At 40.1% G+C, this 25,692-nt stretch overlaps 4 protein-coding genes and 1 non-coding gene across 7 annotated transcripts; 3 read left to right on the top strand and 2 right to left on the bottom strand.

Moving 5' to 3' along the window:
• The first annotated feature begins 1,954 nt into the window (after positions 1–1,954).
• On the top strand, positions 1,955–3,798 carry jun (Jun proto-oncogene, AP-1 transcription factor subunit). The gene is made up of 2 exons (XM_086089896.1): positions 1,955–2,788; positions 2,885–3,798. The coding sequence occupies exons 1-2, from the start codon at positions 2,251–2,253 to the stop codon at positions 3,208–3,210; spliced, it is 864 nt and encodes a 287-aa protein (XP_085946022.1). The 5' UTR covers positions 1,955–2,250; the 3' UTR covers positions 3,211–3,798.
• Positions 3,799–5,997: 2,199 nt separating this feature from the next.
• Positions 5,998–8,691, top strand: LOC147166118 (uncharacterized). Of its 3 annotated transcripts, none has more exons than XM_086088195.1 (5): positions 5,998–6,139; positions 6,341–6,381; positions 6,456–6,530; positions 6,600–6,792; positions 7,412–7,782. In XM_086088195.1, the coding sequence occupies exons 1-5, from the start codon at positions 6,073–6,075 to the stop codon at positions 7,636–7,638; spliced, it is 603 nt and encodes a 200-aa protein (XP_085944321.1). In that variant the 5' UTR covers positions 5,998–6,072; the 3' UTR covers positions 7,639–7,782. The 3 variants fall into 3 exon arrangements, with proteins under 3 accessions (XP_085944321.1, XP_085944320.1, XP_085944319.1); XM_086088193.1 differs by having other exon boundaries at positions 5,999–6,139; positions 7,407–8,691; XM_086088194.1 differs by lacking the exon at positions 6,456–6,530 and having other exon boundaries at positions 7,407–8,691.
• A 166-nt stretch (positions 8,692–8,857) lies between these two features.
• faslg (Fas ligand (TNF superfamily, member 6)) lies at positions 8,858–12,809 on the top strand. The gene is made up of 4 exons (XM_086088191.1): positions 8,858–10,459; positions 11,569–11,623; positions 11,700–11,771; positions 12,119–12,809. The coding sequence occupies exons 1-4, from the start codon at positions 10,208–10,210 to the stop codon at positions 12,544–12,546; spliced, it is 807 nt and encodes a 268-aa protein (XP_085944317.1). The 5' UTR covers positions 8,858–10,207; the 3' UTR covers positions 12,547–12,809.
• Positions 12,810–14,352: 1,543 nt separating this feature from the next.
• Positions 14,353–14,424, bottom strand: trnae-uuc (transfer RNA glutamic acid (anticodon UUC)). Its single transcript has one exon. It is a non-coding gene; the product is annotated as a tRNA-Glu (tRNA).
• A 741-nt stretch (positions 14,425–15,165) lies between these two features.
• LOC147166115 (uncharacterized) lies at positions 15,166–19,060 on the bottom strand. Its single transcript, XM_086089545.1, has 4 exons — positions 18,980–19,060; positions 17,609–17,806; positions 15,946–16,000; positions 15,166–15,850 (listed from the first exon to the last, which is right to left on the bottom strand). Exons 1-4 carry the CDS (start codon positions 19,058–19,060, stop codon positions 15,552–15,554), a joined length of 633 nt encoding a protein of 210 aa, XP_085945671.1. The 3' UTR covers positions 15,166–15,551.
• Between the last annotated feature and the right edge of the window lie 6,632 nt (positions 19,061–25,692).

Below are 25,692 nucleotides of genomic sequence, written 5' to 3'. Positions count from 1 at the left end.
TGGCTGAAATGTTGACGGAAGTGCGTCCGACTTGAGGATTGCCTAACGACGGACACTCACAATTCATTGAAGCTTCTACCTCTGCGAACCAACTCACCAAACAATGACAACCATGGAGGCAAGAATAATTCCCTTGCAAAGACCATGAACCACATCGGTGAATCCAACCCCATGATTAGACCATACCCGACTTTATTGATCGCCAAAGTGTGACATTGTACAGCGGCGTGTAAAGACCACATTAACAGCCGTAAAAAAAAAATAATAATAAAAAATCAGACGGCAGTGCCATATTTTTACGATCCGGTTCATCCTTCTTACGGTGCCTCCCGGAGCCAGCCAGCGCCAGGGGACTGATTTACTCGTCAAGCAAGGTGGTGGGGGGAGGACATATTTAGATGTGGCGCGCTGAAGATAGCGACCGGTAAGATGACCCAGACAGATGGAGTGGACGAGTTAACCTCCCGCCATTAAACCAGAGCTGATTTCTGACAAAGGGCCAAGGGGGACAATGGACTGCACTACACTAATTACACACTCTGACATGGATAATAGAAAATGTACTTGCACTTTATGGGCGGGGGCATATATCTAGGACTCTATTACTCCTAAACTCACATGTACGTGGCTCCATGGACTAGACCTGGGCGGAGAATCTTTCCCGACCTGGAGTGACAATAAATTCATGAAAAAATATCTTATATCTTAAAGGTCAAAAAAATATGTTATGGCCATTTGGGGGGGCGTTTGTTTTGTGGCTTTTTGTCTTTTTGCAGGGTGAGCCTGATCGAATGCTCTCGTGAGACAAGAGCAGTCCCACAGGATGTTGGTTTCTCTGGGCTTTAAGTCTATCACATCTTGAATGGAAATGCTATCAATCCGTTTCAACTTCCCAAATACACTAAAAATATTTGTTGTTGTGTTTTTAGTAAGAAAGTGAGACTGCACAATTGTACTTAAAAAAAAACATACAGTGATGACATAATTAAATAGAACATTAAGTATTCAACCTGTTTCCCCATCAAGGTTTCATGCTTCATTTAAAAGATATTGTGCTCCGCTTGAAGTGCATGACTTTGCCACATGGGGCAGTATAATAGCCATGCAGACACAAATGAAGAAGAGTTTCACAACTACTGTTAGTGGCACATTTAACTGCAGATTTTTTAACCCAATTACTTATGTTGAAATTTTTTCTTAAAGCATAAATTGTGTATCTGAAAACAAATGTGCGTGTGGTGAGTTTTGTTGTGACTTGTCTTCATCCACAATTTACATAAAAATATAGTCACATAACGCACATAATGTCGTAAAAAATATTTCTGCAATGCAAAGCTTACTTTACAAAGTGAAAACAAATTACGTATTGTATTGCTTTTGCCTGTAACCAGCATGCAAACCAGGCACATTGTTTTGAAATGAAAATAAACCTCACAAATCAAATTACAACAATCCAAAGTCCAATGCTTTTTAATGAGCGGGGAGCTTCCTTTCATCGAGTAAAACCGCCATTTTGAATTGTGACGTAAACTTGGAATTGTCCATATATATGTATTGTCAAAAATAATGTCAGGGAAGAGAAAATAAACTGTCCAAAGGTCAAACCGGTTTTAAACAACTTTAGAAACATATAAGTGTACTTGCAAAAAGAGTTGGCAAGTTTTAAAAGCAAAAATGGGGAAACTAATTTACTCCCGCACCAACCCAGGCCGTCCCGCCACTGACAGTCGAGAGCGGGTAACCAGATATTCAAAAACAATACGTCATCCCACAATGCACCGCGCAGGCGCTCTTCCACTGCATTACCTCATCCCACAATGCACCGCGAGTTTGAGAATCTTCTTGGGCGGGTGGGGTGTGGGTCGCCTCGGCAACGCGGGGTGGTCCCGCCCTGGGACACGCCCTCCAGCCAATGGGAGAGCCCTCTCGTGACATCATGGCTATTTTCGGAGAAGCAGCGGCGGCATAAGGTTTGCCTCCACGCTTGTAGAAGTCAGAGTATATACACGACCGAGCAGGGGAAGCACCAACACATCGACAATCCGGGGAAAGTTGGACAAACACTCCAACCGGATTCTTTACTGAAAGAGCTGGATATATTTCTTAGAACTTGACTGAAACGACAACACTACGAGTAGTCGGTGTTGATTCTTGTGTCGAAAGTGCGTCTTGAAAACTTTCGCCGGGACTTTTTTGGACGTCAGCTGGTAACCAGGAAGTCTTTTATTTGTCTTTTTCGGTTTCACTTCTATGTATACGAAGATGGAAACTACTTTCTACGACGACTCTCTCAACGGTGCCGGCTACGGATACAGCGGCTCCAAGGCGCTCAAGCACAACATGACGCTGAACCTGTCCGACCCCGCCGGTAGCCTGAAGCCTCTCTTCCGAGCGAGAGCCGGCGATCTGCTCACCTCCCCGGACGTGGGCTTGCTGAAGCTGGCCTCCCCGGAGCTGGAGCGGCTCATCATCCAGTCGAGCAACGGGCTGATCACCACCACGCCGACGCCGACACAGTTCCTGTGTCCCAAGAACGTCACCGATGAGCAGGAGGGCTTCGCCGAGGGCTTCGTGCGCGCCCTGGCCGAGCTCCACCACCAGCACATGCCCGGTGTGAGCGTCCCGTCGGCGCCGCCGCCTGTGGGTTCCGTAGCCGGGGTGGCCGTGTACAGCGGCACCATGCGCGCTGAATCGCCGGTTTATGAGGATCTAAACACGTTCCAGCCAGCTATCAGCACCGTGTCGTCTCCGAGTTACACCACATCGGTCCCAAGTTACTCCACGACAGGTCAGAACTACACCCCAAGCACGTCCTTCCCGCTTTACACACAGCCATCCTCCTCCTCTTCATCCACCTCCTCCTCCCATCTCGCTATGCTCACAGTGCTCAAGGAGGAGCCGCAAACGGTGCCCGAGATGCCGGGCGAGTCGCCTCCGCTGTCCCCCATCAACATGGAGAGCCAGGAGCGCATCAAGGCCGAGCGGAAGCGCATGCGCAACCGTATCGCCGCCTCCAAGTGCCGCAAGAGGAAGCTGGAGCGCATCTCGCGGCTGGAGGATAAAGTGAAGAACCTCAAGTCGCAGAATTCTGAACTATCGTCCACGGCCAACATGCTACGGGAACAAGTGGCGCAACTCAAGCAGAAGGTGATGAACCACGTCAACAGCGGCTGTCAGCTCATGTTGACGCAGCAACTCCAGACCTTCTGAGCCGGTAAACGAGGAGAAAACCAGACTTTTAAGTTGAACCCAGAAGTCCTGCACCTGGTTTGGGATGACGCGGCGCCACAGCGGCAGGAAGGACCGAGGGGCTGTGCAAAAAAAGTACCCCAGTGCGATGAGGTCAGTCCGGAGAGGGCTGTCTCTGGACATGGCAATAAAACAGAAGTCCTTTCTGTTTGTGTTGCCAAACTGGACAAGACTACTTTTTTCTTGCTTTTCGTGGATCAGTGGAGAATACATTCAGTATTAGAGCTGACTTGATATGACCCTGCAATGACTTGTTTTCTTGCTGCAGCTCATCATCATTATTGGGCCAGCTCCTAAGCATCTGGACACAAGTTCTGGGCAGGGGGGACACATTGTCTCACTTCTTGAGTTGCAACACAACTTTTTTCTTTATTGTAAGAAGTTAGAAAGAAAATTCAAGATTGACTTTGTTTAATGGGGTTTCACTCATTGCTATATGTATATAAGAGCAACTCGGAGTACTTATGTTTACCATTTGTAATAAGTATAATTTTTTTTATGTTTAAAACTCATCAATATTTAAGAAGAAAATAAACTGTCTAAAATGAATCCATGGTCTCTCCCTGTTTTCTTGGTGTGGGTGTGTCACAACAATAAGGCATGTTGTAACATGTTGCAAGACCTGCAAGGTGTAGTGCCTGCTAGTTAAATTCCATTAGTGTAAGTATCGATCAAGCCTATAGAGCCGGCTTATGTGGATGACGGTTTCTAAATTAAACTTCACATAATGAGAGTAGGGCGGGAAAAACATCAAACTTTTTGGGAGGGTGGGGGGGTAGGTTGGGTTATGAAACCTGTAGACTCTCATGTTTTTGACAAAAGTGGAAAGTAACTGATTAACCTTCATGGTATTATACTACATTCCATAGTACCATACTTCCTCCCTGTTATGCAAATACAGAAAACCCTACACATGAAACTGAATAAAAATACATCATTTGTCAATTTGAAGTAGAATACAACTGAAGATCAGAAACTATTATTAAGGCGCTAAAAGTTGACTTACACTTAACGTGTCAATAAAGTTATTGGACCTTGTCAACAAAGGAAAACGCATGTCATCACATTAACATACTAATAATTCACTTTAGCTCAAATATTAATATTGTACACTTCATTTGTCAATAAAGTTATAGAACATTGTCAACAAGAACATATGAGAATTGTATTTTGTTTACACAAAAGTTTATTAAAAATCTTTTTTGAGTAGATAGGATGCACATATATAACATCTAATGTGTAAATAAAGTTATAGTACAGTGTCAACAAAGAAAAAGTAGCCACTCAATTATGCTACACTAAATTTGCCAATAACATAATTTTATATAGCACTGTCAACAAGGAAAAAGTTAAGTGACAGTCTGTTTTATCAACCACCATTAAATGACTTATTTCCAATCATATTAAACTACAGTATTAACTCTTGTCTGCCACACCTTCTTTGATTATCTAAGTATAAAAGAGCTGCCCATGAGTCCTAAAAAGTGTACACGTATGGACAGTGTGCACAATGAAACGCTAGGGGACGACACTGTCCCAGTAAGACAACTCCCTTTATGTCTGTCTTCACATGTTCACATAATTCTGTATACAGCATTATAGCACATTACTTTCCATGGATTTCAATATTGTACACAACAACCAACATTTCATTAATCAATAAAAATATTTCCATTTTGCTTTGTGTTTCTATAACATTATTTGTTTTCTTTAATCCAGCCATCCTTGCATTTACATTATCAAAAGTCCTCTAACATAAGTAATGTGTCGGTATTATCATATACATCTGCATGTTTACACTTATAATGTAAAATTGAATAATAAATAAAACAAATACCTATAGTATTTTTATTTCTATACAGTTCCGAGCTCTGTTTTAAAAACCTCATCCACGAAATACCTGGCTCTCCTGCCCCTTTTAAAATTTCAAATGTGGCACTTTGGATCAAAAGTTTGGGCACTCCTGGTGTAAACAAATGAAATTAGGAGGATTTAAACAAATATGACTAGAAACATTAGATTAAACCAAACAAATACAGGATTGTTTTTCCGTAATCATAAATTGAAATAAAATACAACTACGCTTGCAATTTGCCCACATTTCAACGTCTTTTTCTTATCTGGCTGCCTAATTATTATCCTGATCCGATTGCTGAAACGTGGGACGAGATGACATCATTCCGGAAAACGGTGTCCTTGCCTTTCCATATATGGTGAGGGGTCGCTCGGAAGATGGACGTCACGACAAAGAGGGCGTGTTTTACCAGAAGTGACTCCGCTCGAGTAATCTCCTCTGGATACGGTAAATCCCGAGACGTATGTCAAAGAAGTAGATTCATAACAAAACATGTAAATTAAAGAACGCAACCACTCACCAATTCTCAAAAGACACAATCATCTTTTTTCTCACGTTGTGCGTATTTGTTTTGATTGTATGGCATTCATTGTCGCATTGCATTGCATGCAATAATTTAACAAAAACAATTCATGTTGACGTTAAAATGTCTCAGTTACCAAAACTTTGTCAGAATTAGACAAGTTACTAATCGACAGCACGGCACTTTTGCCAAATAATTATGCACAGATTAATCTTTTAGAATTATATTAAATGTAGTTGTATTACTACATGTGTCAGATGTATTAATGATACATTTTACGCACGTAAATCTATCAGAAAATTGACACTTCGTGACTAGTACGGCAGTTCTCGCGATAGTACAGCGAGAGGACGGCGTCACATCACGTCCACAACACGTCCACATCACGTGACATTGTTTACATCCGCATTGCGTCCTCATTGAGTTCACACGTCTGTTATCGAAAATGGCTCGAAACGAAGAGAAACAACAAGGACGATTAAACAGACTTTGGCTACAGAAAGAGAGAGAAGGTAACACAGTTAGTAACTTAACAAAATATAGAGAGCCTGTAATTTACTTGACATTTGGCGGCCCGCTAGCTTCACCTGTTTGGTGCGCTACGTTCGATCGGCCAACTTCAATGAGAAAAATGACCCACAATCACCATTTGGCTTAATATCTTGTTGGCTCTATAACACATTTGGACTTAAATCCCGCCATTTTCATTACAGAGGGCCGACTAAAAGATGTGCAGGAGCGCAGACCCAAGCTGGTAATGAACCGTTGTTTTGAGAGTTTGACTTAATAATGTTGATGCTATTTTTTTCCCCAAATGTCCCTCCCTAGTGTACACTTAACTCGGCATCGTCCATAAAAAAGTGGATCCCCAGCATCAAAAAAGACATGGAGTATTATTTGCAGGTATAGTAATTACTTGTTGACATTTTCAATGTAAGAATATCTGCCATTTTGTTTGTTTCCCCCTCTAAGCAATCCCAACTTGCACATTACCCTGAGAGGAAGATAACAGAGTTCCAGCTGAAGATGGAGGCCTTGGAACGGGAGTACAATTCTTTTTTGACCAAGCTACGAGTGCTTGACCCCACCTGCAAGCACAACCCTTGGACTCCAAGGGCTTATTGTAAAAGGAGAGGAGACATGCAAGAGTCTACGATGAGCATCGGTCAGTGCACACATTCAAAACACTGACGTTAGTTCAGTGAACCCACACAATTTGCAGGGTGCAGGATCAAGCCCTGACTTTTGCAAAGCTTTTTAGACTTGCCTTCATTCATTTGAACCCAACTGTATCCCCCAAAACACTTACATTATCCTTAAAAAGTGAGCCCTGTGATTAGTAAAACAAATAGCAAAAAGACTAATTGAGCCCCTTTATTATTGTTTATAGATGTGTCTTTAAATATCGTCTCTTCAAAAGACTTTTGGCGCCATCTTGTGGCATTAGTAGCCATAAAGACAGTTCTTTTTCACTGTGGAATTTGTGCTAAATTGGTCCGTACCTTGAAACGTTTTAGAACATGTTTAGATTACATAAATCAACATTTTAGTCACTGCTAGCCTTTTTAAAAAGCAGATTTATATATTGCCAGCCATTTTAGAGCATTTTGATGGATATTTCAAGACCCACAGAATATTGTGTTCTTTGACAACGTAAGCACCAAAACAATCGAAAGAGAGACGAAAGTTTCAGGGTGTGTTAATTCCTTTTAGATTGCAGCAGGGTTGGGTCCCCATTTTGGATTACCGTAGTTTAGCTTCTTTTTGTTCCTTTCGCAGTGAAGAAGTCAAAAGCCTCGAGTGCAGCGTTCAGCCACTCGGAGAGCATTTTGCCGGTTTCCATTCCGACGACAGACGTGGCCTCCAAAGACCAAGATCAGCCCCTCGCTTTCGACCACACGCGCCTGGCGATGGTCACCGCGGCGTTCAGAGGAGCGTCAGATCACCAGAGTGTCTCTCAAACGCAGAACCTAGCGAGGATGCTTCAGCGCTCCTTGCCCAACCTTGGTAACATGGCGCCAGAGGTGAGTTCTGTCGACGGACAAAAAGAAGCCGCGGAAGCGTCGGATCAAAGGACAGCTGGGAAATCCTCCCTGGGTCACGTGCTTGGTCTGGACTGTTACTCTTCTTCTGGGGAGGAGTCAGACACATGATTTTACAGCCAATTACCTAAGCAGGGATGTTTGCTTTTTCTTTTTCTTATTTTTTTTTGGATCAGTGGAAGAACACAAAAACACTTTATTATTACCCATCTTTGGGCTGATTAACAGCTTGTAAATTTGGGACGTTTGTATGCTTTTGCTGAGACTGCATTTCAAATCAAGTAAAAAAAAAACACTAAGCGTCTAGGTGGTGTACTAGTTTATTAGGTAGATGCCTTTATTCATTTATCTTTATTTGACTTTACTTGAAATGTATACATTTCACAGGATCTTGGTGAGGGTGTCCCATTTGCATTATTTTCCATACACTGGTTTTTGATCAGCGTGGAAAAAAAAAAACATGTCAGAAGCTTTTCCGTGTCATCGTTTTCTTGCTAACGTGACCACAAGCCTAAGTAATTTGCAATGATTCATTGGTTCCCTATCTACTCATGGGGCCACACAGCACTTCTCAGCGCTCGCAGGGGTTCCAATGGGTAACCATAGCCTCCCACCTGAGCGCGGACGTTATGCCTATGCAAAAAGCACTTTCGGTATTATATGTCTGAGAAACCGACATTGGTCTATGCGTTGCGTATGCGAAGGTAAAATCGTTTTTTTTTTCCTTTTTGTAAAGAAGTGATGTACAATGCAAAGACTGTGTGAGAAAACTGCAGGGAGTCCCAGGAAACAAGTTGACAAGGGGGGCTCAAAGACCACAATGAAGTGCAGAGGAAGTCTAGAGTTTTCTTATAAGTAGGGCTTTGTCAGCATTCTCACGGTCCTTGCATGCGATGCCGCTCGAATGCTTGTCAACCTTTCAGCACGCCACCTTTTTTGTAATACGATGCAACGATTTTGTTATGTTTTGTACACAAGTTGAAGTACAAATAATTGAATACTTGGTTCATGTTGTAAAGAAACGTCACATTTTGTTTAAAAATTAGTTTAAAAAAATGTATTGGTTTTGTATAAAAATTAACAACCAATATATATATATATATATATATATATATATATATATATATATATATATATATATATATATATATATTATAATTATTATTATTATTTTGTATTTTTTCATGATTTTTAATTTCTTTGAAATTTATGGAACTGGCTGGCCTGCGGGCGACTCGTGGTCCTTGACTGGTGCACTACGTTCCATCCTAAAACATGTTGTTAGTCAGTGGTTGATTTGCACTGTATTTGTTTAAAGAGTGGACTTTTTGTCCCTTACCTAATATTCTTTATATTTGTACCTGGAAAAAAAAGGAATGAAAACATGAAAAATGTAAAATATATATATTTTTAAAAAGTGACTGTAGTATTTCCGTATGTCCCACGCCAAGTCTGTCGCCTTCCATTTTTGTTTCACAGGCTGCCTCTCTACAAAGAGATGAAACCTTTTCATGTGGCTGCAGCATTTGATTTTGCAAGTCATCAACTTGGCATCAATCAGCTGTTACACCAAACAGGCTGCAATGTGAACCATTGAAAAAATATTCAAAATAATAGCTGTCAATTAAAAATTAATTCGTTTTTCCTATATTTTGTACATTTTTCACATGTCACTTTTTCCCCCTCAGTTTGACATTTTGTGTATTTTTTCATGTTTTGTAAAAAAAATATATATATTTATATTTTGTTGCAAAGACTCACATTTTACGATTTGCCTTTTTTTATGTAACTTTTTGTATAAGTCAATATTTTTCAAATTATTACAAATGTTGTCAAATTGGTCATTTACTTTTTCACATTTTGTGGAATTGTTTCACATTATGGTAAATTGTTTCATATTTTGCAATTCATTTGACTTAAAAAAAATTGGATATTTAGAAATACTGTGTTATATAAAAGCAAAGTATTTGACATTTAGGGAAAAACATTTTGAACAATTATTCAGATTTGATCAATTATTTAGATTCACATTTTGGAGTTTTTTGGGGGGTAAAATTGTATTGAATTTTAAAAAAAAATTCACATTTTACAATTGAAATTAGAAATTTTTAAAAACCAAATTCAAATTTTTACTTTGCCCCCCACCCCTCCCGCTTCCTTCAGTTTTGCTTTTTAATCTGAGAAATCCAGGCGCCAATTTGGTGAACTGTCAGGCTTCCATTCCATTTTATAATATTGTTTCATATTTCACAATTTTATTGACATTTCATTCAGGAAGAAAACAACACATTGTGTACTTTTGGTCACATTTTGTAGTTCATGTCACAAATATATATTTTTTTAAATGGATAAAAAGAGGAAGTCTTTAGAAGTAGGACAGGTGACTCATGTCCTGAAGTTCAAAACGCGAGGTGTCAAAGCAGTGATGACTTGTGGACCCGCTTATAACTTACAAGGGGGAGGACTTTATGGGTGGTGGTGTTGCTTGCAAGACGACATATACTTACTATACATAAGTCTTGCGTTCGCAGCAGCATCATGAGCTGTGACCAGAGTTATCCCGTCCAACAAGTGTTCTTCGTGGATGGAGTTGACCGGCAGCAGCACCCAGCACTGCAACCAAACTGGCCCCAAAGGGGTCGTAGGGTGGGCGGAAGTGGCGGCTGCACCGGTTTCATCCCCACGCTCACCACCGTGGTCCTGCTCCTGTTTCTGCTGGTGTTTACGGCGCTTGGCTTTGGCGGCTACCTGATGTACAACATGCAGACGGAGCTGAGGGACGTAAGGAAGGTAAGGAGCGTTTTAGTATTTTCTCCACAACTTGAAGTGCAAAATTCACAAGAGGTTTCATTCTCAATACCACACATTTTATGTGAGGAAATGAGTAATTTTGTCCCTGGTCATATTGACATTTTTTCTCTGTGGAAGCTATGCTCAGCTATTTGTTGAAAAAGTAACCCGTTCACAAGTTTAGGTGCTCTCTGAAATGCACAAGATAGTGCCAAATCCCTGGCTAATGGGAAGAAAGCAATTGGTTTCAAGGAAGTACAGCTGTGCCTCAAGAAACAAGTTCAATTTGTTCTGTGACCATGCTCGTATCTTGTGAACACTTGTATAGCAAATTATCTAAATGGATTTTTTTTTACATTTTGTAAAAAGAAAAAGAACACTCTTTGTCATTCTTTTTTCACATTTCATGTTTTTTGTACATTTTACAATTTTTTTTTTTTTTTGCAGTTTTAACACTTTTAAAAAAAACATTTTCCCCATAGTAAAAAAATTAGTTCTAAATTAGTTTGAAATTTTGTATTTTTTGTTTCAATTTCTTACTGTAAACTCATGAGCACAGCGGCACTTCACATTTTGTAATTTATTCAGAATTTTGTTCAATTTGTCATGTTCTGTCATTTTTGGCCGTTTTGACTTTTTTTTTTTCATTTTTAAAATTTTTTGGTGGGTTTTGTGCATCTGCACCGAAATGTCCCCCAGGGGCCTGATACCCCTCGACCCACCTACATGTGCAAGTATTCTAGTCACTATTGCACATCTCTTACAGGAACATAATTTGGGGCTGTTTTTCACCCTCCCCCTTTCTTATGTTTCTCCTTTTTCATCAGAGAAATCAGGGCACCGTTTTAGTGACCCGTCAGGCTTCCTGTTCCGTTTTCCCTCTATTGGTCTTTTTGTTGTTGTTGTGCAAAGTGTGTAAAAGCTGTGGGGGAACGTTCTCACCTTTTATTGACCCACTCACTTTTAAATGGAACAAATTTATTTTGCTTTCCTGTGACTTTTAAGCCGTGAGGTTGAACATGTGGTCAGCTTTTCAGACAGACAGGATGTTCTGCCCTTTAATTCGAAGAACGTGACTTTGTGGTATTCATCACGTTTATTTCTCTCAGATGGCACGTGAGCTCAAGCAAGCGCAGGTGTTGAGCAGAACCGAGAAGCAAATCGGTAAGTGGTGATGTCAAATCATTCACCGCAATGTTCCCACATCTGTGAAGTGATGATGCAATGTGGCGCTTTCAAGGTTTGGAGGAAGTTGGAAGGAAAAAAGAGGACAAAAGTGAGAGGGAAGAAAAGACTGCAGCACATGTCATAGGTAAACATTTTATTCCAATTTCAGAATATGGTATTTGAAAAAAACATTTTGTAATTTAAAGAAAAAAAATCAGAAGTGTAAAAATGTTTGTTTCTTTAATTTTATTTTTTCACATTTTTTTAAATAAATGATTTTACATTTTACAAAACATTTATTTCCGATAATTAAAATTTTGTACAATTCTTTCACATTTTGTAGGAAAAAAAAGTGGTGCAAATGTGTCCATTTAGGAAAATGACATTTATATATATTTATTCATATTATTTTATATACTGTATGTATATAGATGGATAGATAGATAGATGTGTATCAAACATGACAGTCATATCAGGCAAATTTTGTCACAGGCCGAATTGAAAAGCACATCGACCACAAAACGCTACGCTGGGAGCCACGCGTCGGCGCGGCGTTCACTGGCGGCGGCGTGACCTACCAGGTGGAGGATGGGGCCTTGCACGTCAACCAGAGCGGACTCTACCACATCTACTCGCGGGTGGAGCTCATCTTCAAGCAATGCTTACCCACGTCCTCCTTCATCCACACGGTGTTCGTGAGGTCGCCGTCGGCCCCGGACACGGCCCTGATGGAGGCCCACCGGGCCGGGTTCTGCTCTCGGCGGAGCGAGCTGAAGGAGCGTCACGCCTGGACCGCCGATAGCTACCTGGCGTCGGCCCTGAGGCTCCGCCGGAACGACAGGGTCCTGGTCAATGTGTCGCACCCCCAATATCTCAGTCACTCCAATCACGGCAACTTCTTCGGTCTCTACAAGATCTGATTGGGTCGCTTCAAGTGCTCGGGGACACATAATGAGTGATGTCATCATGTGTCACAGTGGAGAAAGACCCCCCCCCCATTGATGCCAAAGAGACCATTAACACTAATGTGATCTGTGTAGCATTATATTTATTAAACGCAACTTTTTCAAGACTGTGTACTATAGATTTTCCATGTCTTAAAGCAAGGGGGGGGGGGGGGACCATTTTTCCTCCCAGTTTTTACATAACTTATTGTTAAAAATATTTAAGTGAGATGCTACAGCATGCCACCGTATAATAAAATAATTTCACTTTTTGAAACAAAAGTTTTTAAATTTTTTCCACTTTTTAGAAAATCTTCAACATCTTCTTTGGCATGATGACACAAATGTTTATTAATCCATGTTGTTGTTTTTCATTTAGTTTGCATTGCAGGCTAAAGCGAGACGAAGAAGACGAAGGCACTTCCTTCCTGTGCTAATATCGTCATGAGGGTCTTGAGCGTGCAGTGGAAGCAAGTTAAGCCACAGCAGCAGCGTTCTTTGCACTCTGCCCGCAAAACTCTGCAGTCTTTTTTCACATCAGAATCAGTCAAGCAACTCATCTGTCGCCATTTTAAAACCTTATTACGAAAAAAAAAGTTCGCTTTTTCCTATGTTTAATTTTTGTTTCAATATTTTTTCCCAACCATTTCAAAAAGTGGTTTTACATGATGTACTTAGAGGCGAAAAAATATTACTTTTTGTACGATTTTTAACTATCATAAAAACGTAAAGGCAACTTTTTAGTAACATTTAAACAATTAAGACTATCAAAATAATGTGTAAATAAAGCCCTCTATAAAAATGTAACAGAGTAAAACTATCTACTCTTTTAGATGCATGACATACATGTATGAAGAGGAAACTATAAAAAGCTTTACTTTTTTTAACACGTAAGTCATTTTTGCAGATTTATTTTTCACATTTTGTAAACAAAAACCTTTATAATCCATAGTTTTCACAACTCAAATACTTTTAAAATAAATTAATTTTCTTTTTTTATTCCCCCTACATTTTTTAAAATTTTCCATACTTTGTAGATTTTTTTTTTTTAACTGATTTTGAAACCAAATCAAAATACCTAACTGTCACACAAATGCGAAGACAAATGAAGCAGTGTAATAACAAAAGTGAAACTTCTACTCAGACATGACAGACGTGATGGTGACGTACAGGAAGTAGTTTTCATAGCAATACCGCCACCTCGTGGCGTGTTTTTAGAACGGCAAAAACGTTTCACATTTTATTAAATTGTATCCATTTTCCCTTTTGTTTTTTTAAATTGGACTTACATTTTTACTTTTTCGCATTTTGCAAACAAATAACATTTTCACTCCCACCCCACCCCCACACAATTCATATTGTTTTCACAGTTTGTATTTGAGATTTTGTATAAAAGCGTTTTTGTAACACATGTTGCTTTTTTTGTAAAATTTGTAATACCATTCTGATTAATTTTCTTGCTCATGTTTTAAAAATATATATTTCAATTTTATTTATTTATTTTCTTTTTTCAAGCTCGGGACCCTACTGAGGAAGAGCAGTTCAGAAAATGGATGAATGGAAAAACAATGACAAACCCAATAGATGGAGTTTTATTTGAATTTCGTCCTTCACTTTTAAAATGTTTTGTGTGCTTTATACATTAAAAGTGGTCAACATATCCATAATGACCACACGTGTTCCTGTCAACCACTCAAGCCTTGTGCTGTTGAATTGATTACATTGCTGTACTGAGAAGACAGATTGCTGGCAGATTAGTTCACTTTCTTGTTCCAAAACGTTTTCCCATACCGGGAGTCGAACCCGGGCCGCCTGGGTGAAAACCAGGAATCCTAACCGCTAGACCATATGGGACTGATAATGCCAATTCTTTTGCAACATTTACCAAAGATATAATTGATCAATATAGTCACGTTTTTGGTACGTTACAAAAACCCGCTTGTCCAATAGAGGGCGCCAATGGGGTACCGCAACGTATACGAATAATATCTGCCACTGTTTGCAATCAATCTGTCAATACTAAATTTCCCGATTTTGTATTCACTCCCACACGAGGCTGTCTACAGTAAATTTATTATTGTTATATTTTACCAGCCCACATGGCGATAAGCGGTGTAGAAAACAGGAGTTGAATAGTGGACTTCAACACATTAAAATGGCGACCGTACTAATCCACTTGTTAGCTGCCTTTACATCAGGTTATGCTTCGTTTGTCAGTCAACAAACGGTGAGTTGGAGCTCGTCATTCGTCATCTCAGCACTTTGTGGGTCGCAAACATGCTAGAATGATAAAATAATTAAAACATTTAAATAATAAGGAGGGGAGGGGGGCTCATTTAGTTACGACTAGACTATAATCCTTTGGGTGATGTCAAAATGGACGCTAATGTCAATTAATTGTCATTTTACGTTATTGCACACGCAATGCACAGTATTACACTAGTATTTGTACTTTTACTGGGAACATGTCAACACAGTAGCCACACGTTATCACTTGTGAAAAGTGCCATTTCTTTTATTTTTTTCAACATAGATGCATTACATTACATACATTTACAGTTTTGAATTGTATGGAGGACATTTATTATAGGCTGTACAAATACTGTAAATGACAATGAGGATTCCATGGTTTCCTATGAGAAGTGTCAACACATTTCCTTTTAATGTACATTATAAGCCAAATGAAACCAACATCCCAAGCCCATTAATTGTTATGTTAGGTTTTGAGTTGGGTGATTTAGCTCTGCTCTTGGGATAATTAGGGCGTAGGCTTAGGGTTAATGTTTTTTCACTGGGAAAAACAGCCAAATTATCATTGTTCGGACCAAAAATAGATTAAAAGAGTTTTTTGTTGAACATTGACAGGCAGTACAGTGAGAGGAAATGAGTTGCTCCCAACGTGAGAAATGAAAGTGAAACCAGAAAGTTGTCAGTGTTAAAAAAAAGAGAACAAAAAAGGACTAATCGATTTTAATTTTCTGTCAAATTTCATAGATATGGAAGCAGCTGTCAACGTGCTGGCCGCTGAAGTGGACGCTAACCCTGCTGTGGTCCACCATCTTTATCTTCTCGAAGAAAAAGACTTCAGACGCTCTGGGCTTGGTCTGAAGGTCCATCTCGCTCCGGTTTAACGTCTGCTTGAGGACCACCACCTCCGCCTCATCCTCCTTCGCGTGCCGCCTGCTGGCGCTGTTTGGTGTGAACGCCAGCCAGCCGTAGATCAAGTAAGTGGCCGCTCTGTCCACGGTGAATATATGATGTCTTCCTTGTCCATCACTCTCTAGGGAGATTTAAAAAAATAAAATAAAAAGAAAACTGACGTGTCAGCGCTCGCCACTCTGCGGAATGCTCAAAACGGGAAAACAGAAGGCTTACTTTGAATCGAACGTGTTACGTTTACTTTGACTCTGCTGATTCCAGCTTCGGCATCCTGCAGGCAGACATTGGCAAGATAATGTTATTTAATGTTCTTCCTATTAACTAGATGATAATAGTTATAATAGTTCCCTCGTGAACTTTCTCAAGTAATGAGACAGCACAATGACAGTGTGAAATGCTGGCATATCTAAACTATTTTAATGCCAATCATAGGAGGGAGTGAGAGAGAGAGAGAGAGAGAGAGAGAGAGAGAGAGAGAGAGAGAGAGAGAGAGAGAGAGAGAGCGAGAGATACACAGAAACTACCAAATTAATTATTAATCTCTTTTTTTTGTAATGAACATGGGTTGGTTTCAACAAAATCGCCAAAAACACAGAAAACACGTTTTTTTTTTGTGAAAAAAAAATAGAATATGCCCAACACTGACTTTTATGCTAATAATTTTTGCTTTAGTGACACATTTACCCACTGGAACAGTCATTTTCTTCTTTAAAATAACAACCAATGGAAATGTGCTTTTGATGGTAAAGTAATGAATTAACATATAATCAGAACTGTAACAATTTTACGTTTGACAAACGTTACACTATTTGCACACTGTTTAGCGAGCAGCAGTAGGACTGGAGTAGTATTTAGTGCGTGCGTGCGTGCGTGTGTGTTCAATTAAGTATATTACGTATTCACTTCTGCTTCTAAATTTAAATAATATCCATCTTTTCTCTCTTTTTGGCCACTTATTGTATTGGATTTAACGTGACAAATAACTTTGATCAACAATAAACTGCTTTAAGAAGAAAAAGAATATAGAAATCATTCAATCCAATTTACACGAATCACATAAAAAAAAAACCATTCAAGTATTTCCAAGAGGTATTTTTTTTCTAAATAATTCTGCATGGATCATAATTATCAAAGGACATTTCTTATTTGTTACAAATCTAAGAGACTTAAAGTAATTTTGCTTTTCAATCAAAAACAATTTGAATAAAGGTTTCAATTTTAAAATTGTACACTTATGTATATAGAATTTTCCCAATGAAACATACAAGTTAACCAAAGATGACCACGTTCAGCTCAGCTACAAAATACACAATACTGCCATCTGCTGGCCATATGCCACATTTAATGTGTGTGTGTTTTTTGTTTTTACTTTCCCAGTTTAATCATCAAACATGACCTTTCCTGTTATATAATAGAATGTTTTTTTTCTTTAATATTATTAATCAGTGAATCTAAAAAAATAATAATAATTGAGGGATTAATTGATTATGGTAATAATCACTTTTGACCAGATCTAAAATAGAAAAACATGCATCTAATCCATATGATTTAATTTTATTAAAAAAAACAAAAATCAGAATTGATTTCGGCCAATCTCATTCATAGATGATCGGAATTGCAGCACAAAACCCTGATTGGAACACCGTTCCATACTACCTACATTACGTTACCCGCTACCTTACCTACCTATTTTTCGAACGTATTCTTAACTAGTCAACCTTCCTTACAACCTACTGACCTAACTCTTTTACCTACATACTCTTACCTACCCTACCTACCTACCTTTCCATCCATCCATCCATATAGGCTAGTTTTCCCAATATACAGTAACTGGTCACAACATGATACACAATGACTTAATGTGCGTCAGTGCGCTCACCTGGTTGCGTACGTTGAAGTTCAACAGGAGCGCGGCGGCCGTTACGCCAGCCCCAAGCAGCAGCGCTCCAGTCAGGGCGGCCGCGCGTCTGACGTGCAGCCGCAGCTTAAACGCGCTGGGTTTGACGCCTGCCGCCTCGCCCAGTTTGGACTCTCTCAGGGGCAGCTGTTCTCCGACCCGTTGCGTCTCCATTTTGCACTTGTGTTGACATTCGTGCAGGTCGCATGCGTTTATAAAGGGTGTGACAGAACAGTCAGCCGGTCGCCCACACCAAACTAAAAACGCGGTACACCCCATGCTTCTCCAGTTTTAGAAACTCGCTCCTGTTGGGCAATAAAAAGTAAGGGGGAAACCTGCCCTCCCACGCAAAAGTGCATCATAAAAATACACTCGCACCAGCGCATGTATTGGCTCGGAGGCTTTCATGACTTAATTAATGGTTTTGATGATGGAAAGCGCCTTTCAAAATGGTTTCATTTTCACACATGCCTCTTTCATAAAACGTACCTGGCAAATGACCTTCATTCATTCGCCTGTCAGTGACAATTGCTTTTTTACATAAATAGGGTGTAGAGTAGACAGTGTAATTGGAACAGCGAGGCCAATTCCTTTGTTTTTTTTCGTGTACAGAAGACAATTGAGTGGTTTGAATATGAGACAAAAAGTTGATCATTCCAGTTGTTTCTTCTTATTTACATCAAACAACTCAGGACCGAGCACCTTTTATTTGAAGCCAGCCACTTTGCAATTGAGCAAAAGTATTAGAACAGACATTATTTTATTTATTTATTTTTATATATATTTTTATTATTATTATTATTTTTATTATTATTATAATAATTATTATTATTATTATTATTTATTTATTTTTAATTATTTTTTTATTATTATTATTATTATATATATTTTTTAATTAAATTAAAGTGAATAACTTTTTAATATCTGACGGCATAACCCCTTACTTGACTTCACCAAATTGTTGCATTCTTCATTTGAAATGTTTTTCCAAGCCTTTACTGCAGCCTCTCAGCGTTCTTGATGGTAGTAGCAGCAGAATGAATTCTTCTATGCCTGGCAATTTACAGAACAACACATCCAAACTAATTAGGAAACGCTTCATCTTGCAACACGACAATAACCCAAAAACACACTGCATGCATTTTACTTGTTGAAGATGAGACAGACGCTAGAAACCCCAGAAACAAACACGAAACTGCAGTAAAGCCCTGCAAAAGCATTTCAAATGACGAACGCAACAGTTTGGGGAAATTAGAATCAACTTCTCACGCTGCCCTCCAATGTTTTGCTCTATCTGTAAGTTGTATCTCTTCCTAAGATGATGGACTTCATTGAATAGCGACATCGTCATACCTGTTTGACTGGTTTGCAGCTGACAGACAGGTGGCAGATGTGGATCACTGGTGCGGAGTACTGAGCCCTGTGGCACACCATTCCTCATTTTCCTCCACTCTGCCACATTGCATATCATGCTTATATGCATTTTTAAAGAGGCTATGACGACGCTCCGCCAACTTCTTCGGTCCGGATCGTATCTTCCAAAAATAAATAAATAAATAAATAAATAATTCAAAGCTCCCAGTCTGGATTTTGGAAATCGTCAGCTATGTCATTATTATTATTATTCATATTTATGAATTGGAAGTTGAGTTTTCTTGCTGCACCCTAAACATGGATACTACCAATCAGTACAAAATGACGTTGCGTACGAGATGTGCAACAAATATAAGAACTAATTGACACCCTTTCATGAAGCACCGCGAGACGTTCCTGCAGTATCGCTCAAACGCGGCCTGACTGAAACAAAAACAAGCGCGCGTCACGTCATTGGCAAACTTTCACTCTGCGCGTTCTTGGGAGAAACCTCTTGCTGGCTCAAGCTTTCATTTCCCTCTTTTTTTTTTTATGACTTGTCCCGCCCACGCACACTTTACGCTTATCCCAGAGATTGCATCACCGCCCACAGCTGTTAAACTTCCGGGTCCTGGATTTTACTTTTTTGCAGTTGAGGCACTGCGTTATCAGATCTTCAATGTGGGTTGATATCAGCAATGCACCTGGCTACTGTCTGTCAACTTGGAAGATCTTTTCTGAGATTGAACAGTGTAGAGAAGAAGTCACATTGCAGTGATAGTTGTTGCAATCTGCGGCATGCACGCTAGACGAGAATGAGGCATTTTTTTTCTTCGCACGGGCACCCCCCAAAAATTATTCAGTCGATTGCGTAAATGACAAATGAAGCGTTGCATGTGTGGATGACGGGCTGGAGGGGATTTATTTTAACAACGTTAACTCTTTGACTGCCAGACGTTTTCAGAAAAGGGATGCTGTGAGTGCCAGCCGATTTAAGCATTTTGACTGATCTTTCAAGGTCCACAGTTTGGACTATGGAAACACACACACTACCAAATGAAAGATTGAACTTTCATCTTTCATCAGAAAAAAAAAAGTTTGTTTCTACCTTATTCCGTTCTTCAGTAATCAACAATAGAAAATGGTTAGTTTCACCCAAATGCGCTTGTTTTGGACCAAAATACGGAGAAATCAAGCTTTTAGTGAAACGATATTATTTCATGCACTGTAGTGAATTTGACACTTCTTTTTGTCCATGAATGATGCCACAAACACCTAAATAGTACTTTACTTCTATAAAACACTAACACCAAGAATGAAAAATTCTTTTTTGATAGCAAAATACGTTTATTTACATTCAACAGTGCAACAATTTGACACAACAATTTGGCAAACTATTTACAAATGTGTGCAACTGTGGTACTATTTACAATTATGTGGATGATTCAACGACAGTTTTTCTTTTTGTGTAACACTCCCCCGCGTGCAAGGAGACGCAACAGGATTTGCGCAACAGATTAGTTTCACTGCGATTGCCCCTTCGCGTGCAGACGCTACACTTTCTTGTCGGCCGTTTTTTCCAAGGAATAGCAAGTATATACTGCAGTGTGTGTTGCCATCAAGTCTACTATCAGGATCATGTTACGGTTACGTTACGGTGGTGTTACGTCTGGCTTCCTCATGTCCTTCAGCTCCTATACCGGGTGGTAGATGTTCTGATCCATCTTATCCACTCCATTCATGGTGGCATCGTAGTCCAGAACCAGTGTCTTCTCCGTGATCAGACAGTACCCGCTCCTCCGATGAATATGCATTGGACTCGGGGTACTCTCCATCGTCCGATCGAAAGTCCGCTCGGCTTTGCTCCGCGTTTTCCGGCGTTAGCATCGCTAGCCGGTGAGGCTTTACTACATGATCATAGCGGCCGCGTCAACGCTTCCAACTTCGGCGTCAAGCTCGGGAGTCACCATCATCATCATCGTCGACATCAATGCGCTTTTTAGTATTGATCGATGCTTTCCGTCTTTGAAAAAAATGCTCAAGCGTGAGCTGCTTGCAACCGGTCGCCATTGTTGCTTCATCAGCCATTGTCCCCTCAACACTCTCGCTCCGCCTCACGTCTTCTACTGACGCCCACCCAATCTTGTCCAAAGAGAGTCATCGCTGCCATCTAGGGGCCAAAACGAGTCATTATACTAACAAGATCTGCTTGATACTTTCAGCACAGCTGGCCAAGGCTTTTCTCCAACCGTTTCCAAAAAAAAACAAAAAAACATAGTGAACAGCTTTTAACGTCATTGGCGCCCCTCCGTAGGTTTTTACTAAACGTTATTTACCGTTTTTGGCAGTAAAAGAGTTAAAGTACTTTTGTAAATAAAGTTTGATTGACCCACATGTATCAACTGAGCGTGTTTTGGAGAAGAAGAAAAAACCACTTAGCATGCTAGCTATATGTGGCAACCTTTGAGCTGGCCTTGTTGGCACTTAATTATTTTATGACGTAAATGTGGGCGTGTGTGGTGGTGGTGGTGGGGGGGGGGGGGGTTGCACATTACTCTCCCGTTTTTTCCCGTACACTCTATCATTGCAAAAAAACAACATCATAAACTCGGTCATAGTTCTTTCAAAGATAGTGTAAACAGATCTGCAGGACCAACTGGAAAACGGATGACGAGGTTGCACACACTGATAGGATGTGTCTATCAATCTATTTATGTTTGTCTACGCATCTGTTCACACCTGTAGCTTCTATAATTTAGCCAAGCCAGCTAACTAGCTTCTGTCTATTCATCTGTCTATCTATTGATTTGTTTGTCCGCTAAGTTCACTAGTTAGCTATTTTAGCCGTGTTTACGCTAGGTTCACTAGTTAGCTATTTAGCCTTGTTTACGCTAGGTTCACTAGTTAGATATTTTAGCCCTGTTTACGTTAGGTTCACTAGTTAGCTATTTTAGCCTTGTTTACGCTAGGTTCACTAGTTAGCTATTTTAGCCTTATTTACGCTAGGTTCACTAGTTAGCTATTTTAGCCTTGTTTACGCTAGGTTCACTAGTTAGCTATTTTAGCCTTATTTACGCTAGGTTCACTAGTTAGCTATTTTAGCCTTGTTTACGCTAGGTTCACTAGTTAGCTATTTTAGCCTTGTTTACGCTAGGTTCACTAGTTAGCTATTTTAGCCTTATTTACGCTAGGTTCACTAGTTAGCTATTTTAGCCCTGTTTACGTTAGGTTCACTAATTAGCTATTTAGCCTTGTTTACGCTAGGGGCGAGGGTGGTCACTATTTTTTAACAAGTAAAAATTTTTTTTTAAAAGATTTGTGCTACTTTGAAGACCCCCCGAGCCGGACTAATTGTCAGGGACTTGGAACCTCAAGACTTGGATTTGACTTGGACTTGTGTGGTGCGGTTCGTCCAATCGTTTCGACCTGCATTTCAAAAAGGATTTCCTGTATACCCATACTTGGACTGGACTGGAGGAGTTGAAATGGATTTTTTTTGCAGCTAATGTGCTTGATAGGCTGTGGCACCACGCAGATTCCCATCTCAGATTCTCATCGGAAGCAGGCCGTGTGTTATTATTGGCCCGGTGCCCAAAATGATTGGTAACAGTGACAAACATGTAATAACATCCCCTCTAAGGCCAGAAGAGTGTCAAAAGTTTACAGAAAAATATCTCTACTGTTTGTTTATTACCAGTACAGGTATGTTTGTACTACGTAGTGTATAGAGTATGTGTATATTTGTGGAGAGGTCAAGAATGGGCCATGTTAAAAGCCATCATAGAGCAGGAATTTGCTTGGCCAGATAAAGTAGTTTCGTCAAACCTGCTCAGAAACAACTTCATGTTTTCGCTTAGCTCAAAGGCTAAGTGGTTTGGCATCCAAGCCAAATAATTTTTGTGTGCAAACCTGGCTAAAAACATACAAGCTAACAATTATGCATTGCTGTAATCATGTTTTTAGGTAGCACAAAGGCTAAATCGTTGAAAGACAGGAATGGATATGGGCCAAGGGAGACATTAGAGGCATTACAGTGCAGGCTGCACTCAAAAGTATTTTTCATCCAAATTTAGAGATATACAAGCTAATCATTTTATAAACAATTTCAACAATTGATACAAGTTAGCGCAAAGTGTAAAATGTTTCATTTTCACAAGACCATGTGGAGAGATTGGGCGAAGGAAAAAGTGCAGGTTTGCGCTCATTATCTTAAACCCGTTTCGCAAGAGACAAAGTAATAGCTATATAAATACTGTAATCGTGTTACGTGAGCCAAGGAAAACGCCGTTAGGACGAACTAATCATTTTACATTGTTATGATATTAGGGTAGTGCAAAGGCTAAATCGCGGAGATGTGAGGCATGGACCAACTAGAAAAACTGAGCTTGGGCAGCTAAAAATACGCTCGGTGGTCCAAACCTGTTGAGAAACATACAAACGAAGCATCTTATACAATATGGTCATGTTATCGTATAAGCTAGCTCAACAGCTAAAATGTCCTTTTCAAGACATTGTCCATAGGTTTGAGCGTAGAAAAAAGCCACTACATGTTAGTGCGGGTCTGCGCTTGGGCAGCTAAAGTATTTTTTTATTTTAAGACGCAGACAAGCTAATAATTAACATATTATTGTCATGTCGTGTGGCTAGCAGAAATGCTAAAGCATTTTATTTTCTTAAGACTTCCTGGAGATCGATTGGTTCCAATGAAAATGGCGTTGCAGTGCAGGTCAGCGCTTGGGAAGCTAAAACAGTTTTGTGCAAACCTGTTCACATCTACAGACAGTCAAGATCATGATTGTGTCAGGTGCAAGCGAGTGTGACGTTAGTGGGGGTGACGCAACCATGAGCACTTTCACTTTGGCTTCTAATCTCGTATAATGTTTAATGTATAACTTCAGCAGGAGATGAAACCAGAGCGCGAGTCTCGCAAGTGAGACAATTATGCAATACGTGCTGCGTCACCAGGCGGCAAAGATAGAAACGCTAATTAGCGGGCTTTCTTTGACGTGTTATGCTAACAAGCTAATACATAGAGATAAATGAGCATATTAGCTATATGGCTAACACGGGTAGATGAATGTTATCCATACCATAGAATGGCAAAGCTGAAATAGAGCGCAGAGATGAATTGATCATGAACATACAAGAAAAGCTTGATATGCTAACTGGCTAGCTAACACAGATGTTCCCGCTTCCTGACCTCCTCCAAGTGTTTGCTGGTCTTGCTGGCTTTCTTTTACCCCAGGTGTTCATGGATTAGACCTGCCCGGTCACGTTTGAGGTAAGTCCCTTGTTAGTTTCAAATGTGTTTTCGTTTGGTAAATTTCCACAGCTCGCTTGTGCAAGTTGGTATGTTCAAAAAAGCTCTGGATTCCATTGGCTGTTGTTTTTGTGGTGGGATTTCCATGTTTCTGTTGCGCTCTTAAAGACTGACTTGATGTTTGAGATAAAGCAGCAGAGATTGTTCGCGGTGGATGTGTTTTGAATAACATACTGTATATGCTTAGTTTTAGAAAAGCTGTCATTGTAGAATATTACTTGAGTAAAGGTTTTTTAAAAACCTTACATTTATGTTCATTAATTTTGACCAAAATGTTTTAAATCTATGTTATACTTAGGTGGCGCAGTGGCCAAAGGTCAGCATACCCCCCCCCCACCACACACACACAAACACACACAAAACATGCTTCTTAAAGGGGAACTAAACACAAGATGTTTAAATGATCACATCCTAGTTATTTGAGGGTGTGCACACTTGTGCAACCACATTTCAGTTGAGTATTTTTACATTCTCTGTCTAAAAGATTTATTTATTTTTAACAATTGAGTTATACAGGTTATAGGACACATTAAAACATTTTTAAATGTTTCATCTTGTTTTTTTGTTGTTTTTATTCATATCACAAAAGGTGAACAGGGGTGTGTAGACTTTCTATATCCACTGTACATTTAATCTAGGAAATGTAGTGGAGTAAAAGAGAAAGCTGCCAGAAATAAATAACGACTCAAAGTATGCAAAAATTCTACTTAAGTACGGTAACAATATTTTTTGTCCTCCGTTACATTACAAGACTCGCTGATGTTTTGGTTAGCAACAGGGTTTATTTGAGGGAGGCGTTTAGTTTTAATGGATGACGCAGCCGGCCACTATTTGAGGAAATATGGTGGAGCAAAAGTCTCTATTGGCTTGTCCATAGTCTTCAGAACTCGCAGCGTCCCCCCAGCAGGTAGCTGAGGCCCACCGTCGCATTTTTGATCTTAAAGCGTCCCGCCACGCGCAGATTCAGCTCGGCCTTCTCGCCGGTCCGCAGGTAGGCGACGGCGTAGAGCGCCTCGCAGGCATCGCGCCGGCCCGCCAGGCGGAAGGCCCACAGTGAGGCCACCCTGCCCGCCGCATGTAACCTCAATGCGCCGGCGGCGTTCTTCTCCAGGCTTCGGTAGCACACGTCGGCGTAGAGGACGTAGGGCCCGGTGCAGCGCACCGCGATTTTGCTGTGCCGCTCGTCCGCCAGGTACATCAGGTGGCTGCTGCGCACGTGGTCGAAGCGGAGCGTGGCGTTACCTGAAATGTCTGCCACATCACAGTGAGAGCCTCAATTAAGTAACAATTAGAAGTGACAACATGAAAAAGAAAAAAAAAAGGAAAATAGTAAGTTTTGTGTGGTACATTTCCAGGTTATTGTGAAATATGGGGTTGGCAATTAGCGTCAATG

This window comes from Leptonotus elevatus, chromosome 11 (assembly GCF_054856555.1).
Source record: "Leptonotus elevatus isolate MCC_2025b chromosome 11, RoL_Lele_1.0, whole genome shotgun sequence".
NCBI lineage: Eukaryota > Metazoa > Chordata > Actinopteri > Syngnathiformes > Syngnathidae > Leptonotus > Leptonotus elevatus.
The sequence above is the reverse complement of the archived record's forward strand: the minus strand, read 5'-3'. Positions and strand labels throughout refer to the sequence as shown.